At 41.5% G+C, this 20252-nt stretch overlaps 1 protein-coding gene across 2 annotated transcripts; it reads left to right on the top strand.

The window, feature by feature from the left end:
* The first annotated feature begins 89 nt into the window (after positions 1–89).
* Positions 90–11245, top strand: myoz3a (myozenin 3a). 2 transcript variants are annotated; one of them, XM_053642483.1, is made up of 6 exons: positions 90–197; positions 747–829; positions 2648–2808; positions 5795–5885; positions 8835–9015; positions 10069–11245. In XM_053642483.1, exons 2-6 carry the CDS (start codon positions 757–759, stop codon positions 10250–10252), a joined length of 690 nt encoding a protein of 229 aa, XP_053498458.1. In that variant the 5' UTR covers positions 90–197; positions 747–756; the 3' UTR covers positions 10253–11245. The 2 variants fall into 2 exon arrangements, with proteins under 2 accessions (XP_053498458.1, XP_053498457.1); XM_053642482.1 differs by having other exon boundaries at positions 5795–5957.
* Positions 11246–20252: the final 9007 nt, after the last annotated feature.

Raw genomic sequence — 20252 nt, 5'->3', positions numbered from 1 at the left:
TGGATACAAGGGTGGGTCAAGCTAAAAGTCCTCACCCCATATAGCCTCTCGCTGCCTTGGCTAAAATTACCATGGTGATGTAAGTGCAGAAGTTGGCCTGTCTGAGTCTATACAAGTCCTCTTGAGCACAAGATCCACACAGACCTCGAGCAACATCTCAGTGCCCAGCCTTCCCCTAAACCCTACACTCATACAAGGTAAGCTGAAGCTACAATCTCATATTGACGGTGTAAGACTGTGTGTATTGAGTGTGTGTGTGTGTGTGTGTGGGTGTGGAGGGTTCCTCATCTGCAGCCGTTTGAGAGGAGTATGGTGAGAAGCCACTGCAAGCATCTGCTCATCACTAATTTGAAAGTTCATACTGGAGACCAAAAGTAGTGACATGTTTAACCTGATGGAATGTGAATATTACAAATAATATAGAATGGAATCCAAGGTGTCCACCGCCTTGTGCCCCGGGTCCCCTGGGATAGGCTCCAGGCTCCCTGCAAACCCTGTGTAGGATAAGCAGTACAGAAAATGGATGTAAGGACAGAATGGAATAATGAGAGCATGGTCCACTGTTGTACTAGTATGACAGTCTTGGAAATCACAAGATATTTAGAGATCATTATAAACATTACAAATTGTGCAGACCATGAAAGAACTTTGAAACGGGTGCATGCATTAGAACCAATTACTCTATTCTGTATCTACTGGCATCAAAATGCAAAGAGGATTACAAGCTTTTCTGTGTGTTTGTACAGAGGGGAGAGGATGCAGACTGCAAACAATATGAGCAAACAGTGGGAACAACAGGCACGGGCACTGAGTAGAGAAGCTCGAGGAGGTGAGACACATACTGTAGACACATAGAAAACAAAGAGCCAGACAGAAATACAGTAAAGGATAGACATTTTCTTTTTTCCCCTTTGTGACAATGACTTCAGCTTTTGCACTACTCGTAGTATTCTCTTTGATTGACAGTGGCAGGCAAGATCAAACTCATACTTTAAGATCACGTGAGCAGACAACTTCCAGTGCCATGACACCCGGTAAACGGAGACGGATCTGCCGTACAACCAGCGCTGCCAAGGAAACACTCCACACATTTGTCTGTTTGTTTTGCGCTATTTTCCAGTGACCTCAGCTTTGTGCCATTTTTGGCACTGCACAGCCCTTCGAGCTCAGCTAAACCTGACTCCAAAGTGGGAAATATATCCACGCTCCCCTTGACGCAAGTTCTTAAGAAGCTGCAAAAAATTAAAACGTCACTGTGAAGTAATTTTCCCCCCTGGCAGTTTCTTCATCCATCAGTCTATTTTTATTACAGTGTCTGTGCAACAGACGAGTGATAATAAATAGTTTTGCGCCACACAAATAGGGCAATTTAAATGGTTTTACATTTACATTTATTCATTTAGCAGAAGCTTTTATCCAAAGAGACTTACAAATGAGGAAATACAAGCAACGCGATATATCAAGCGGAGAACAATACAAGTAGTGCTACTATACAAGAACTTTAATTGAGTTTTAGAAAAGCAAAGTGTGCAGAGTAGAGGTGTAAGAGCCAGAGTATTTTTTTATTTTTTTTATTTTATTTTTTTTTTAAATAATGTGGGGTTGGCATTTTATGGGTTAGTTAGGTGTTCATGGAAGAGGTGGGTCTTTAGCTGTTTTTTGAAGATGGTGAGAGATTCTGCGGTCAGGACTGAGGTTGAAAGTTCATTCCACCACTGAGGGACACTTAGTGTGAAGGTTCTGGAAAGGGACCTTGAGCCACGCTGAGTAGGTACTACTAAGCGTCAGTCGTTGATTGATCGCAGATTGCGTGAGGGAACGTAAGCCTTCAGGAGAGAGTTGAGGTAGGAGGGTGCTGTTCCAGACAAGATCTTGTACGTGAGCATCAAGGCCTTGAATTTGATGTGGGCAACTACAGGAAGCCAGTGGAGGGAGATGAAGAGGGGTGTGACAATGGTTCTTTTGGGCTGGTTGAACACGAGGCGTTCTGCTGCATTCTGAATCATCTGAAGGGGTTTGATGGAGCTGGCTGGGAGGCCCAAGAGTAGTGTGTTGCAGTAATCCAGTTTTGAGATGACAAGAGCCTGGACTAGTATCTGTGTAGGCTGTTCGGTGAGGTAGGGTCTGATTTTCTTGATGTTGTACAGAATGAACCTACAGGATCGTGCAGTTGTTGAGATGTGGTCTGTAAAGGTCAAGCTGTCATCAAAAGTCAACCTAAGGTTCCTGGCCATCCTGGATGGCTTGAGTGTGGTTGAGCTGAGCTGTACAGTGAGGTTGTGGTTGATTGAGGGGCAGGCTGGGATGACAAGAAGCTCAGATTTTGCCAAGTTGAACTTAAGGTGGTGTTCCCTCATCCAGTTTGAGATGTCCGACGGGCAAGCAGAGATTTCTGCAGAGACAAATGGATCATCAGGCTGGAAGGACAAATAGATCTGGGTGTCATCAGCATAGCAATGATATGGTTTTAGTGTTATTCAGGATCAGGGTAAACTGCTGTTTTGACCCACAGGTCTTCAAAACTGTCTTCAAAATAGCTGGGAGGAGCAAAGAATTTGCACTATAGACAAGAAAAAATGAACATACAAAAAATGTCCAACCATCATAGAGAGAATATTTGTCAGTGTGTGCATTGTGTGCATTTCAGAGGGCCTGAATCTAGGGAAGAAGATCAGCACACCAAAGGATGTAATGATCGATGAGCTGAACCTGACATCCAACAGAGGTTCCAGGATGTTCCAAGAGAGGCAGAAAAGAGCGGACAGATTCACAGTAGAGAACACACCAGATGCGCATGCCATAATATATGTAAGAAATAAACTTGACTACACTGACTTCATGGTTAAAGGCTTTGGAATCAAACACTTTGCAGCTAAACTGTATTAGCACACTGAAATGGTTCTTATCCATTGGGATTAGCATTTGTGTGAGATTTAGTGGTAGTTCATTCCAGTATCGCCTAAATAGTTAAATAAAAGAATGGTTTAGCTTTATACATTGTACCACACAGAGGTGGAATCATCATGCATCACTCACTCACAGTTCCAAGGTGGAATATAAGCCCTGATGAATGACACAATTAAGTAGGGCTTTTCCACTGAACAGTGCAGCTTACCACAGCTCAGCAACAAGCCTGAACCCTGTGAAACTGTGTGTGCCACTTTCCCATCACACAACGCTGTGAAAGTAGAAATACTCTGGAGATTACTTCGGGTTGAAATGAAACCAGGCGTACTGTATTTAATGCTAACATGCTGGATTTCTCTTATATGAACTATAAGCACAAGACTCAGTCCAATTTTTTTTTAAATGGAAGATGTGTGATAATACTTTAGTGAATATACAAATGAGCATATTCTTTTACTTAATGTCTGCCCACACACTTAAACACAGCCACATCTACTCTAAACCTTAATGAAAATACAGAGAGGTTTAAGTGCAATGCTTTCCAATATGCTTAAACACAAAAGCAAACAACCACCAGGAGCTGTGCATCCATGACTGAATCTCAAATGTCAAGTTATGCATGTAGGGTGCACACAAAGTGAATAGGAAGCAATTTGGGATTTGCTCTAGAAGATAGTGGATTTTACTTTATCAATTAATCAGGAAAGCAGTTCAACTACATTTAACCATCATTTGCAGATGCATATTCCTGACCTCCCTGATAACATACAGAGTAAACCTGGATGATCAGAAAATCAAATGTACTCTAAAAGGGCAAGTTAGTCATTAATAGTTACCCCAAGACTCCTGGTGGACCTTTATGGTAGTAGGTGTGACAGAAATGTGTTGGATTAGAGGGTTTTCCAGAGTGACAATAAGATCAGTCTTCAAAAGCTTAAATTGTAGCTAGCTGCTTTATGAAGGCTTATATACTCATAAAATATGCAACTGAAATGCAAGCTGTGACTGGCGTGACCTCTAGGGGGATGAGCACGTAGTGCTGAGTATCATCAGATGACTTCTCCCAACAAAGTGGTGTAATGGTGAGAAGATGAAAGGGCTAAGAACAGATTATTGGGGTGCACATTTTACTGCCTCATATGACTTGGGAGTCCTCTGAAGGATCTTCAGAAGAAGTATAAGAATTGGGGATTTGCTGCTCTTGCTGATTGCAGGGTCAACAAGTCAGTCTCAGTAGAGTGTTTCATTTTGAAGGTGGTCCTGCTGGTCTGTGGAAGACAAAGGGGACAACGGTTGGCAGTTCCTGTGATAACAAGGTTGAAGAGGTTTGCTGGAGAATCTGATGGTTCACCATATCAAAGACTGCAGACAGATCTACAGTAGCAGTTTAAGAACTTGATGGCTTTCTGGCAGCTTTTGCATATCTCGTTTTCAACAGGTTTCAACAAGGCATTCTGGGTTAAGTGACTGGTCTCAAGGGGATCTTGCAATCCAGCAGGTGATGTTATATGTAAGATAAAAGTTTGGTTAAAGATATTGAAGTGTTTTTGAATGTCTGGAATGAGGAGGATGTCTGGAGTGACTTCCTTACTTTTGACAGGATGACTGTTGTTTTCTTGCATGTTAGCCAAGCCTGTTTGAATAATGTTAGGGAATCTGAGATGAATGATGTACTGATGATGATGTAGGTGAGTGCACTGATGAGTTTCAGTGGGATGATCAGCAGAGAGTTGAAGTATTAAGGCTATGTAGATGTGGAAATGCAGGAGATGTGATGGGAAGGGTCCAGGCCACAGGTGATGGCTTGGCGGGTGAAGAGGAGCTTAAAGATATCAGTGTCAGTGATGGACTAGAATTAAAATAGTGATGTGCTGTCCGTGGGAGGAGGAAAGCTTGGTATATATGGCAAAGAGAACTGTCTAACTGGCAGTTCTCATAGCAAAATCTACATCCTCATCTGAATCAGAAAAAGAATATTCACACTTCAATTTGACAAGAATTAAGCAAATCTTGGCTTAATTTGGAATGCCATTTGGTTTAGCTATAAAAAAAAAAAAAAATGGTGTTTGAAAACCCAAAGTTATGCAGATCGTGTTTCATTGTAGTAGTTCTCCTTGTGAATAGTTTTGACCTAATGAAGAGGTAAATAAAGTTTTAATCTTATAAAACACTTTTTTGGAAAAAAAAATTAACTCAAAATGTGGAATTTATCAAAACAAATATTTGTTTAGAATTTTGTGTATATTTACACATACATTTACACACATTATACCTCTGACCATGCAGGTTCAATGCAGCTAGCTATGGAAAATAAAACCGCAAATGTCTTGGCTCAGGAGAGCTTCATGTAGGGGTTTGTTAAATTAGGGGTCTGGATAGTCAATTATTAAAATTAAATACAAAATCTGTTACGGCTTTTTAATGTGTAAAGAATTTGACATTTGAAAACCCAACAAAGATAAAGGAGAGCCCAAGTAAAGACTATTTTAAGTGCTATAAGTCTGTGAAATACTAGCTGCATCCAATTCACATTTTACAATGTAGTTCCCCCAGGCAGAGTTACAGTGGAACATGAATGGTATTAAGTGGTATCGAGGCTTAAATACATAAATATAACCAAGAGCCAACCTCTGCACGCTGATTAGAGGTCATGAAACGATGATAATTCAACAAAAAGCTCAAATAGGCACCTTGCAAATTAAACTCATTTGCAGGATTCTGCTGAATGTTAGATCTCACACAACATGTTAATGAAACAATCCATCCATTCTTATTGTATGTATTTTTAAAACTTGCATTAATCACTTGCCATATGACTTGCATTAAAAATAGATCTATTCATAACTTTTTGAGAAAATAATCTAAATGATGGCTGTTTTTTCCTTAGGATGGTCTGGATCAGAAGCACGTCCAGCACCAGGTCCAGGCAGCATCACAGGCCCAAGGAGGGAAGGAGAACATGGCATACCCCATAGCTGGTAAACATAGTCTGGTTACCACTCTGATGGAAACTGTCTCCAAGAAAGGCAGTCCCAGCGTCTTTGCCCCAGGTAGAGCAGTGGATCAGTATTAAAGAAATACTTCGCCCCCAAAGGATAACGGCAAATAACGGCAAATATAGGGGGCCGGAGAGCATATTTTTACATGATGCTAACTGCTCCCTGTTGGCCTTCTCTCATTAGGGGCCATATTAGCAGTTTTGGGTGAAGCACTGCTTTTATGCCTCTGAGGATTCTTAAATAGATTTTAAGTACAGCAGCTTAGGCAGCTTTCTTCAGTTCTGCTGCTACAATAACAGTGACTTTTTGTATAGTACTGTTGATTAAAAAAAATTACTAATTAATTAATAGATTTGTAAAACTCCATGAAAATAAGAAAGGTTCAAGGAAACATTTGTAATATAGCTACTGCAAATCCTGTGCACTAGCTAGCTTAACTATACCATATTGTATCGACACATCAGTTAGGTTACAATATTACTTTATAGTCAAATGACTTTCACTTAACACATACAGTATTTCACAAAAGTGAGTACACCCCTCACATTTTTGTAAATATTTGATTATATCTTTTAATGTGACAACACTGAAGAAATGACACTTTGCTACAATGTAAAGTAGTGAGTGTACAGCTTGTGTAACAGTGTAAATTTGCTGTCTCCTCAAAATAACTCAACACACAGCCATTAATGTCTAAACCGCTGGCAACAAAAGTGAGTACACCCCTAAGTGAAAATGTCCATATTGGGCCCAAAGTGTCAATATTTTGTGTGGCCACCATTATTTTCCAGCACTGCCTTAACCCTCTTGGGCATGGAGTTCACCAGAGCTTCACAGGTTGCCACTGGAGTCCTCTTCCACTCCTCCATGACAACATCACGGAGCTGGTGGATGTTAGAGACCTTGTGCTCTTCCACCTTTCGTTTGAGGATGCCCCACAGATGGTCAATAGGGTTTAGGTCTGGAGACATGCTTGGCCAGTCCATCACCTTCACCCTCAGCTTCTTTAGCAAGGCAGTGGTCATCTGGGAGGTGCGTTTGGGGTCGTTATCATGCTGGAATATTGCCCTGCGGCCCAGTCTCCGAAGGGAGGGGATCATGCTCTGCTTCAGTATGTCACAGTACATGTTGGCATTCATGGTTCCCTCAATGAACTGTAGCTCCCCAGTGCCAGCAGCACTCATTCAGCCCCAGACCATGACACTCCCACCACCATGCTTGACTGTAGGCAAGACACACTTGTCTTTGTACTCCTCACCTGGTTGCCGCCACACACACCTGACACCATCTGAACCAAATAAGTTTATCTTGTTCTCATCAGACCACAGGACATGGTTCTAGTAATCCGTGTCCTTAGTCTGCTTGTCTTCAGCAAACTGTTTGCAGGCTTTCTTGTGCATCATCTTTAGAAGAGGCTTCCTTCCGGGACGACAGCCATGCAGACCAATTTGATGCAGTGTGTGGCATATGGTCTGAGCCCTGACAAGCTGACCCCCCACCCCTTCAACCTCTGCAGCAATGCTGGCAGCACTCATACGGTTATTTCCCAAAGACAACCTCTGGATATGACGCTGAGCACGTGCATGCACTCAACTTCTTTGGTCGACCATGGAGAGGTCTGTTCTGAGTGGAACCTGTCCTGTTAAATCACTGTACGGTCTTGGCCACCGTGCTGCAGCTCAGTGTCAGGGTCTTGGAAATCTTCTTATAGCCTAGGCCATCTTTGTGTAGAGCAACAATTCTTTTTTTCAGATCCTCAGAGTTTTTTTTGCCATGAGGTGCCATGTTGAACTTCCAGTGACCAGTATGAGGGAGTGTGAGAGCGATGACACCAAATTTAACACACCTGCTCCCCATTCACCCCTGAGACTTTGTAATACTAACAAGTCACATGACACCGGGGAGGGAAAATGGCTAACTGGGCCCAATTTGGACATTTTCACTTAGGGGTGTACTCACTTTTGTTGCCAGCGGTTTAGACATTAATGGCTGTGTGTTGAGTTATTTTGAGGGGACAGAAAATTTATACTGTTACACAAGCTGTACACTCACTACTTTACATTGTAGCAAAGTGTCATTTCTTCAGTGTCGTCACATTAAAAGATATAATCAAATATTTACAAAAATGTGAGGGGTGTACTCACTTTTGTGAGATACTGTATGCTTGTGTTCCTTCTATATGAGCTCACAGACTCAAATTGTAAGATAAATATAAGCAAATAAACTAATTAGTGTTCCCTCTATGATCCTGAAAAAAGTCACCGTCTCTTCTTTCTGAGTGGTGAACCATATGAGGTCCCAGGGGTCCAAATGACTCACACTGAATGTTTGAGCTAAGCAAGTACAGCATGCATGAAAGGCTCATCAAAACTTTTAATGGATCAGTTAAATGTTCGTAAGCGGTTGCTAGGGGAAAACTTTTTACAAGGGACAGATTGGGATCCTTAGGTTGCTACTTGGTTGCTACCTGTTGCTTATCCGTTACCACAGCCTAGCTCCAGTCGGCACAGCATTAGTCTTGGTACTGCAAACTTGCATTCTTTTAAACAATAGTGTTGCAAGATCATATGCACTGAATTGTCAGAGATATTTTCTATGATCTGTGGTAAAAGTCCTGAACATTTTCTTGGGTTATTTTTGGTCAAACCCATATAGCTACAACTCTGGACAATTTATTGTCTATGACGTTTTCTGGATTCAAGATGATCTGTGATGAACTGATTTCAGGATGCAACATTACATGGAAGGTTTAGAGTTTCCCTGAAAGCACTGAATGTTACTGCTGTGCCTATCCACAACTGGAATGGATCACACTATGGTTATACACTGCAGTACCACTGAATGTAGCGTTCACTAAAACAGTTTGGCAAATGGAATCTTTTTAAATGATGACTTTAGTCTGTGCTTCTCTGGTACCACCACTTACAGGCTACTCTGGCCCTTTGAAAGAAATTCCGCGTGAAAAGTTCAACATTACCATAATCCCCAAATCCTACTGTTCACCATGGAGAGAGGCACTGAGGGGCAATGAAGATCTACTGTCCTCCCTAGACCCACAGCTGCCTCAACCAGAGAAACTTCAACCTGCAAACTACAGATGCTTCAACAGGTATGTGACCAAACTCCCAGATCCCCATACATCTGTGGCCTGCATATGTCCATTAGAAGGGAAACCCAACAGACAGTCAATTAGTTTATATTTATACTAGTACATTTGATATGCTTCAACAAGAACAGGTGGATTCCCTTAAGGATTGTCTTCCGGAAACCATCAAAAAGCCGAAATTAGGATTAACTGACCACTGCAAACTGAAGGACAAAGCTTCTGAGAAATACAAGCCACACTGGCATCAGACTCATAGGCAAGGCAAATTTTGCTACCTTCCTTGTAGGGCTAAAGAATCATTCAGAAGAAGGTCTTAAAATAACCACTTCATCAGATGAGGCCGACAGTAAGTGCCCAAGGTTTATTCTCCACAAAAGCCAAATGCAGATAGTGTGAAAAGAAGTGGTGACAGGGGTCAGTTAGGGGTTTCGGCTCAGTGATACCTCGTCCATGGTGATTATCTGCCCTAAATAGACCCACCAGATACCAATGCTATCAGATTGTGATCTCCAGATATCTGTGGCGTTAAAGCTGGCCCCTCTGTCATTGGCTTTTCCGTGATGTCTTTTTGGAATCAATGTCTCACAGTGTGGAAATAGGACACCAAGGACATGTTAAAAACAGAAGAGTCAAGAGTAGGTCTCCCTCTCAAGCTTTTCAGAGCCTCCACATTAGCACACCAGGTGTCTCTGTTCCAGGTGCTTGTGTGGTAGGTGGTGAAAGTAGTAATTCCAGGAGGGATCACTGCTGTATTCCCTGTAGCACAGGTTCCCAACCCTGGTAACCCTGGTTATAGATAATTGTCCTGCACATTTTAGCATGTTCTCTGCTCCCAACATAAATAACCAGCTTTTAGCAGTTAAAGTGGGTGTGTTAGAGCAGGGAAAACACTAAAATGTGCAGAAACCGGTGCTCTTTGGATCGGTACTACCAGGGTCCAAGAAAATTCTGGCACTGTATGTATGCTGAACAGAAAGTTATGGTAAAACACATAAAACAGAAAATTAATCACAAAAAAAAACATCTTATATCTATCCCTGTTGTTTCCCTTCTCAGAGTTGCGATGCCATTTGGGGGTCCCATGCTCAGTAAGAGAGTTATTCCCACCATCAACTTTGAGGTAGTGGAGTCCCAGGATTTGCCAGGCTCCACAGTGGACAGGCTGGTCAAACGGCCCAACTTCAACAGAGCACCTCGGGGCTGGGCCACTGGTTACTTACCCGAGTCTAATGAACTCTGAGTCCATCAGGGTCAAAGCCCCATCTGCCTAAATTTACTTACGACTGAGAGCCTGTGGCACTCACTGTTCTGGTGCCTCTTGATCATAGACAATAACTTTGGGGTTGCTGCAGAAGAATATCAGATTTTAACCATAGCTAACCAGTCATAAAGCTACAACTGGTATGCTAACTGGGATAATGTAGGTCTTTGAGAGAAAGGTTAAATCATTGTAGTAGGCAGTAACTGTAGTCTAAAAGCTTAAGACAAATGCACTGTTATATAACAGTTATATAACTAAATTAATTTATTTAAATGGTGTTAATGCAAAAGCTTGCCAGAATATGATTCTCAGTAAAATGTTGTTATTTTGCCCTTAAAAGAACAATACACCTGAATGACTGGAATATAAAATTTTTTTTTATCATTAATTAACATGTGATTTTCAACAGTGTCCAAGATTTATTTTTAATTACATTGAGGTTTTTTTTTTTTTTGTTTAAACTTTTTTCATCTACATGTGGATCTATTTTTACTTCATTTAATGGTTTCCTACATTACCCACAATGCCTTCGACCGCCAGCTAATAGTGACTCCAGTGGGATTTAGCTTTCATTTTGTTTAATCTCTACCCAAAGAGAGCGATGCAGCAGCACTTTAATCCTTTAGTCACTCTGCTCAAACAAATTAGGTTCGAAAGCTTCAACTTTTTATGCTAATATTACCATCAACACCAGCATGTTTGCCATCTCGCAGATCACGTAATAGCTGAGTAGAGTCTCTACCATAACTTAGCACAACTGTGTCGTATAACTGCATTGCATTCTTGAACTTTGTCTGCTGTCTCCATTACTTCTACACTGGATTTCTCATTAATGTCTTTAACACCGCTGTAATATGGTGAGTGAGAAACGAACCTCTTGATCTTTTGTTTTTAGGATCCAAACCTGACTGTTATGTCTCAGGTCTGAGATTATTGAAAAATGTTCTCCTATTAAACACCATTGTAACTGTGCTAGCCATGTCTCCCTGTCTGTTTTTCTTTACCATTCCCACAGTTTATTGGAAGTAAATGGTAGAAAGGGTGGGTGGGGAAAGCACTGGTATTGTCAAAACCTGTCAAGGAACCTGTACAAGGAAATCAGGAGTGTCATGTTAACTTGTGACACCTTGACGGGAGTGCAAGGTGCGTCTCTGTATTATAATTTTACATTAAAGATCTGAATGAAAATGCGTAATTTAACAGCACTGGTACAGAGTGCAATAATGATCAGTCCAGCAATGTTCAGTCTAGCAGGAGTGTGGTATTTAGGCCCAACTCCCCTCCAACAGTGTACTGTTTTCTCGGTAGGTAATAATCAAGCGCTTTGTGGGTGCGATCTAGGATGTGTCCCGTTCCAAAAGGAATCTCCACATCCTCAATCTCAGACATTAACACTAGGCAGAGGTGGTCAGGACTGTTTAACTAAACTGATAATGTCTAAATGTTTCAAAAAGGGTAAGAACTATGCATGTAGTTCAGTCGCAATACTAATGGAATAAATTTCACAGCACTTTCCCTGATATCATGGGCGAGTATGAAGAGTCAGGCATAAATATAAAACAGCAATATGAAGCCACCATATCAACAAGGTTTGTAAACACTGAGGCATCATTTTCCCATAAGACGCCATACCACCATTTCCACCCTCAACCAAATTACCCAGGGAGGTGGAGCTTCTAGTCTCTTTAGCACGTAGCAGCATATAAATGAAGTGTAGCAGTGTATAAAAGTGTAGTTTTATGAAAAATTTGTGTTTCTGTTACAGTGAGGGACTTTTCTGAACTGCCTTTTATTTTCCTCTCTAAAATGCTTTTGGTCTTCATATTTTCATGACTTCCTTGACTTATCCATACCATGGGACTCGACTTGGAGTTAATTTCATAAACATTGGTGGATTAAGATAGAATAAAATGTACTTCATTTTTTAAAAACAAAAAAATGAGTGCCTAAATAATTCTTAACATTAAATTACATTACTTAATTTATGTACACATACTACATCCTACAGCTTAAAGCACAGAACTCTGCAGTAGGAACATCATAGACATCAGTATCTGATTACAAAATGAAATGAATGGCGCTATATCCGTTTCACTATGGCACGTATTTAGCCAACAACCTAATCAAGGCCTGACATTTACTGTGGGAGGAAATAACACATAGGTAGCAAGGTTCTAGACATCTTTAGGAAGTCTGTTTTTTTTGTTTTATTTTTTTTTTACCTCTAATTCTATTAAATTGACTCCTTATTCAATATGATCTTTACAGAAAGATAGCGCAGGCAAGATTAAAACATTTCCAGATCCTTTTGGTGAAATATATTTGTAGGTTCAAGTTAAAGTTGAATTATGTTATAATTAGGAAACCCCAGTTTGAGCCAAAATAAGATTTTTCTTCTTTTTTTTTTTTGGCGATTTGTCAGAATTTACCCACTACATCATTTAATGGGTTTTTCTCAGACCACCACACAACTGCAGCCATTTTAGTCACTAAAGGACTTGTTACGCAACGAGTCAAGCAGTTTTTGAATATCAGACATTAACCAGACTTCTTTAAAATTCATAAAGCCTCTGAAGACCACCAAACAATGTTATGGTAATTGAGAATTTATGATTGTGTGTATATGTGTGTGTGTGTGTGTGTGTGTGTGTGTGTGTGTGTGTGTGTGTGTGTGTGTGTGTGTGTGTGTGTGTGTGTGTGTGCATGCGTATGCTTTAAAAGTGGTGGTGGGCGGTTAGGAGGAGAGCGTAGACATAGGTTCAGCATAGGAAGAGAGCTGCTTGGGTCCAAGTTAAAGCGTACAGCTAAATAATGCTATGCCTACACTTAACCATAACCCTAACCTCTGTAATCAAAAGGAAAGATTTTTCCTCTCATAGTTTTATATATATATATATATATATATATATATATATATATATATATATATATATATATATATATATATAAGCTCCTGGTTTTGTATGACAAAAGGCTTTATTCATGAACACCAGACAAGAGTCCAAAAGTCATACGTTCAGATTTTTTTATTTCCTTTCAGTCCACACCATGTTATAAAAATTTACACCAAGATAAAAAAAAAAAAAACATGCCCTCAACACACAAAATATTACAACTGCATGAAGGTAAAAATGCAGTCTTGTCAGTGTATTGGCTTTACATGGCTTTGAGAGCATCCATACAATTTAATGTCTCTCAACTATAATGCACTGATGAACACACACACACACCGCACACAGTCATACCTGCAGGCAGTTCAGACACGTGCTCCAGCCTGGACCCCATCTCACTGTAGTCCTCTTTAACACCTGTACAACTAGCTTCCTGATAGTAGGCCCATATGACAGTGAGCCTACAGCCATTAATGATGAGCTTGTAATAATGAGGATTTCCCAGGAGTGTGCTCAGTTGCATGTTGGGTAGTGAACTGAATGAATGCACACAGCTGCCTCTGCACCAGCATGAATCTCTCCAAACTGGTAGAAATGGTTCCTGCAAGGATAAAAACATACACTATTTTTATCAACACTGTCAAAAAAAATTTTTTATGCTAACATCATAGGATGTATATCTTACATTCATTATTGTCATGGATGTTTTACAGTTTTTTAAAAAATATAGGTTTATGTGTTAAACCAAAACAATCAGCACTAATATAAACCATTGGCTAATAAGATTTCTTCCTTTATAAAAAAAAAAAAAAAAAAAAAAAAAAACAGTTCTTCTACATTCCTCTATATCGGTTCTCTTTTTCAGGCCAAATTTACCTTTTACATGCAAAATTATTTGCCAGAAGGCAGCTCATTGAGAAAGGAGTTTACACAATTTTTTATTTTATTTTTATTTTTTTAAAGTATGCATTTATTTTCTGCTTCAAGTTCAAAACAGATGTTCTGAATCTGTGGCACTAGTCAAAAGTAGTACTGTGCAGGTAACTGGAAAAAAAAAGTGGATAACTAGTATTCATTATTTCGTATCCTTATAATACACAATCAATAGGCAATGCGTTACGTGACAGGGCTTTTAATATTTAATGTACCCAGAGTATTTAAGAGACTTTGCAATATTCATTTCATTTCATTTCAACACCAGTGATCATTAAAAGGTGAGTTTAACCATCCATTATGAAATACCTGCATGTAATAATGGACTGTTTTCACTGTATTTGCCTTTATGGTGGCCTGTTGGGCTTTTAATATCCAACTGATCATCGCCACCTTGTGTACAGCTGCATGCATTACAGAGTTACTGAAGACAGGCTCTATTATACACACAGATATTAAAACCTTACTTTTCACGTTGCAAAAAAGATACTACTATCTTTAGATAATAGATAACAAAGAGCTGCTTAAGAGGACAAGTGCCCTTGAAGGACAGAAAGAGAAATTGTGTAAATTACTGTTTTGGGACACAGTGCTAACGCAGGATAGTTAGAATCTATTACTAATACTAATTAGATCAAATTTCTGATTCTTTCAGCTTTATGTACGGATATTACACCAGTAATACTCCCTTGACGCAGCTGTTATGCAGACCTCATGCCATTTGAGTTCTGGATCTGAGATAGACAAACTCAGCAATTAGTATTCAATCTTTCAGACATATTAGTATAATGCAATGTATTGTTCATAATGTGGTGATGTTTATACTGTACTGTATATTATGCAGTACAGTGTATACATTTTAGCTACTGCCATTACTTAACAAAACTTAAAAAGAGGTGGACAGGCCACACCTACCTACCTAATCACTTGCTAGTGTAAATGCAGGGTAACAAGAAGACCAGCAATTCAACGTACAATATAAATTATTATGACAATTTGAAATAGATTATTTAAGTCATCAAACTGTAGAGAAACCATTTAGAAGGGAGGCTGAAGCCTATCCCAGGGCAAAAGGTGGGGGACAGCCTGAACAGGGTGCCAACCCATTGAGGGCACAATCGGACACACATTCACATACCATGGACAATTTTGGAAATTCCAATCAACCTACACATCATGTCTTTGGACTGGAGGAGGAAACCAGAGTACCCAGAGAAAGTCCCTGAAGCATGCGGAGAACATGTAAACTTCGCACACACAGGGCGGAGGCAGGTTTTAAACCCTCAGCCCCAGAGGTGTGAAGCAAACGTGCTAATGTGCATGCACTCTACTCTGCCTTATGCACCCTATGTAGTGCACTACATGTAGTGTACACTATTTGGTATTCAGCCACAGACATAACAGAGCTGAATTTAATGCAATAAAAGTACATCTCTTTCATTACATACAGTATGTACACAATTAAGAAGTCATTTTAATCTACTCTTACAAGTATAAAATTTACTCTTATAAACAGAAACTTGACAAACTGAGATGGTCTTGTTTATAAACTGAAGTTCTGATAGAGACATTCCTCCACTTGTCACATCTACTTCCTCCTCACTTACGTTTTCACTGCGTGCGGTTTTTCACTAAAACTTGCCTAGCAGCACTCAGATAATGTTTTTTTGGGTTTTTTTTTTTTTTTTTTTTTTTTTTTTTTTTAAGTTTTCCAACACAGAGTCTTCAGGATGGATGATGTTATATTTTCTGATTTCTAACACAAAAAGCTGAACTTTTTATTTGTCTAGTGACTTCAAGAGAGTGAAAAAGATGCTGGTACGAGAATGCCAACATAAGAATTAACGGGAACTAACTTGTCTCAGGAACATTCCACATCATTAAATGTAACTATAAATGGTTGGCATTGTATGATGTGCTGTTCTGTAATAATTGTAATAAGTGACAAATTTCTGTGGTATAAGAGCATTAAATCTCTTCAGAACATGCTGTTTTTGGAAAATAATAAGCTTTGGGGTGGTACCAGTAACTCTTTGCTGTTATTTTACTATACTTAAGAATTTTACTAGAAGGAAATGTAGGAGCAGTGAAAATATCCCAGGATAACAATACTGTGCAAACTGAGTAGTCCATTAGCACAGAGATGTATTAATGTAGCGGTGGGTGTACTGTGAATAAATTCTTCATTAGAAGTCCGTATACACAAACAGCCTTGCATACATCACTGGAATAGGCATTCTCCTGACAGAGGCTTAAAGTACATTTTTGTTGAGAGGTCTTGACCCTGAACCCACCGTACTCCAGATCTAGCAGGTATTTCAGACACACGTTCTTCAGCTTTTTACATGTCTGATACACCTCCAGAGACCACTGGAACATGTTGAAAGTCCGAGCAGAGATCTGAGGAAGATGCAGGAAACACTCCTCCAACAGGAGGAAATTATACACATATACAATATTTGCCTTTAATTCTCTTTTAGTCATACTTTGCTTTTGTCTGAAAAAGATTGAAGATTGAAACTGTTAATTTAGTGCAAAACTATGGAATTTGTTCCAGATGATATTCTCTTCAACATGCACACATTTTAGACAAGTTTACTAGGCTACTTGCTAAAACAAATCCACTTACCATGCAGATGTAGGGATTTTCCCCTAAAATGTTTGAAAGAATTGGGAAGTCCTGTAGAGAAAAAGAAAATGTTGGATCCATGAACAACAGGATATATCACAAATATCATGCATTAATTCAATTCTATTCTATTCGTATAGTGCTTTTTACAATGGTCATTGTCTCAAAGCAGCTTTACAGAAACATATAAACACAGGATACAGATTTTAAATGTGTGAATTTATCCCAATTGAGCAAGCCGGTGGCGACGGTGGCAAGGAAAAACTTCCTAAGATGTTAAGAGGAAGAAACCTTGAGAGGAACCAGACTCAGAAGGGAACCAATCCTCATCTGGGTAACACCAGATAGTGTAAAAGTAAAGGAAAGTTCATTATGGTTTAATATGAAGTCTGTTTGTTGAACTAGTCCACTGTTCAAAGGAGACCCGAGTGCAAAACTGCATGTTGTAATTGCAGTCCCAGGGCCTTAGAAGCAACCGTAGATCCAGCAACCACAGTGTGTGTGTCCATCTGGAATTGGAGTAGATGAGAGCTCCATTCCGAGGTAGGTCGTACGAACGGCTCAGGCAGGTCTGGAGAGCAGAAAGGATCAGGGTCTCTAGTATCTCCATAAAATCATGTGTGGCATTAATCAGATCTTGTACCACAGTGCTGTTGAATTCTTTAATCTGGTTGATTCATTTTTTATAACAGGTGTAATTCAAATCACAGGTGTACTTTATAGTAATGCACTCGTTCTAATATGACTTAATATGAGACATCCGGGAGGTCCTGGCCACCGACATCATGGTCTCCTCACCAGGTGGAACGTGGCCGCTCCTCATCAGGTTGATCCTCAAGCTCCTGGTGTCACTACTGCTCGGACGAGACTGACTGGGGTTCCCCACTGCACCAGACATGAGACCCCACAACCACCACCGCCAGAAAAAGAGGCCAGCCGTCAAAGATCTGGTCCAGCTGGACTGCATGGCCCAGGAAGAAGGGGACGCCGCAGGACGAACCCTGTCAGGTGAGACACTCATAACATCTAATCCAGTCTACTCTGTATTTCACCAGGTCTCTTGGGAAGGGAACTTTGGGTGCAAACAGAAGGAGGACGCCCAACTGAGGCACTGCTGGGGCTAGGTGCATCTGATCAACGGCGTGGATCAGCAGCCTGAGCAGCACCTCCCCGCCAACTACTTCCTGGTGTCCAATGACCTCCTTGGCACCGGGCCCGCAGCCAATCGCTTGACAGCCAACTCAGGGCCCACAACACCTTGGACAAGCTGTGGGATCAGTTCCTCTGCCCCAGCATGGATGCCGACATTCGGGCCTTCTGCCAGCTGTGCCCCCAGTATCAACAAACAGTGCCCCAATGACCACCGCCCGCGCCCCTCTCCCCATTATTGGTGTCTGCTTCGAGAGGGTGGGCATGGATCTGGTTGGGCTGCTCCCAAAGTCTGCCCGGGGCCACAAATATATCCTTGTGATCCTCAACTATGCCACCAGGTACCCCGAGGCAGTCTCCCTTTGAAAGGCCACCTCCCGGACAATCGCCAGAGAACTTGTGCTCCTGTTCAGCCAGGTGGGGATCCTCAAAGACATCTTAACTGAACAAGGTATGCCTAAGTTAATGGATGACCTGTGACAGCTGTTGCTGGTCAAAAACCAGGAAAAAAAAATGCTCATTTAAAAACATTAAACTGAGCTGAGACTCGAACACTGGTCGCTACACTTAACCTGCATGTTACTGTTACAGTAGACAAATCCACTGCACATATATTAATATAGATCATTTTTTTCTTAAATGTAACCGACCACACATTCCATTGTTTTCAGGCTCGACAACGTTTAATGTGCTCTGCTGCTTGTTGCAAAATGGTTCTGAGAGAGGTTCACAGATCCACCGGCCAAGCACAAGCAGATAATGGCCTTCAGTACAAGAAACAGCACCATTTGCTTGGTAAAAGAATGTATGTGCTTCCAGTATATGTCCAGGCAGAACTACTGTATCTACTAGCAAGCCGTGCTTATTCAGGGGTGGGGCGGCTGTGGCTCAGGTGGTAGAGCGGATTGTCCACTAATCGTAGGGTTGGCGGTTCGACTCCCAGCCCGCATGACTCCACATGCCGAAGTGTCCTTAGGCAAGACACTGAACCCCAGTTAGCACCTTGCATGGCAGCTCTGCTACCATTGGTGTGTGAGTGTGTGTGTGTGAATGGGTGAATGAGACAGTGTAAAGCGCTTTGGATAAAAGCGCTATATAAGTGCGCCATTTACCATTTACTTATTCAAATGAAACATGACTACCCCTCTTGTATTTCCTGTGCCCACAGCATGCACATGATTCCCGCATTAAATCGTAGGATCCCATTTACTTTGATGCACATTTTTAATGACCACATCTGTACGTCCGCTATACCGTCTGGGAGATTCCCCAAGCAGGTTCATCCCCGTTGAACTTCTCTCTGGGGAGCGACCCCAAGGACTACTGGATGTTGCCCATTAAGCACGGGAGGATCATCCCTCTCCATTCCGGTCCCTGGTCGACTACGTGCATGAAATGCAGGAGCAGATCAACCAGGTCACCCCCATCATCCAGGAGCACATGGAGGCGGCCCAAAGAGAGCAACGGTGGGCCTACAATCAACCAGCCCAGCCCCAGGAATTCCAACCTGGTGACCAGGTGCTTCTGCTGCTCCCGAAGGCCTCCTACAAATTCCTGGCCTGCTGGCAGGAGCCCTACACCATTCTTGAGAGGGTAGGCCCAGTGAACTACTGCCTGCAGCAGCCCAGTAAGCACACAGACACCCAATTATACTATGCAAACCAGCAAAAAAAAAAAAATTGATCCAGCCTGTACCTGTGCGGTCTGCTTTTTCTGCTGTCCTTTCAGAACCCGACGAGTGTACCTTGTTCCACTGAGGAGAGGACCTCACACCCACGCAGCGAGAACAGCTGACAGAGTTGATGGACCAATTCACTGACGTCTTTTCAGCCAACACTGGCCTGACCCATCTGGTCCAGAACGACATCAAGACGCCGCCGGGAGTGGTGGTCAGACAGCAGCCCTACTGTGCCCAGAGGCTTGCTGTTAGGATACTGAGGAGGAAGTTAGCTGGATGTTGGGGGACAGAATCATCGAAGAGTCCACCAGTCCCTGGTCCAGTCCCATTGTGATGGTTTTGAAGCCTGATGGCAGAGCCCAGTTGTTCAATGACTTCCGGAGGCTCAACCAGGTATCAGAGTTTGACAGCTACCCCCTTCCCCAGGGCCATGATCTGATCAAGTGTCTGGGGAGAGCCTGGTTCATCAGCACCATGGACCTAACAAAGGGCTATTGGTTGGTCTACCCCCAGCCCATATCCAAGAAACAGCCTATTTGGGATTGGTGGGATACTATCATCGCTTTGTCCCTAACTTCTCCTCTTTAGCTTCCCTCCTCTTAGATCTCATCAAGAAGGGTCAACTGGACTGTGTGCAACGGACCGAAGAAGCAGAGCAGGCATTCCAGACCCTCAAGCAGGCCGTCACCTGCTTCTCGG

This window comes from Ictalurus furcatus, chromosome 14 (assembly GCF_023375685.1).
Source record: "Ictalurus furcatus strain D&B chromosome 14, Billie_1.0, whole genome shotgun sequence".
Classification (NCBI taxonomy): Eukaryota; Metazoa; Chordata; class Actinopteri; order Siluriformes; family Ictaluridae; genus Ictalurus; species Ictalurus furcatus.
This window is presented reverse-complemented; position numbering and strand designations above follow the sequence as displayed.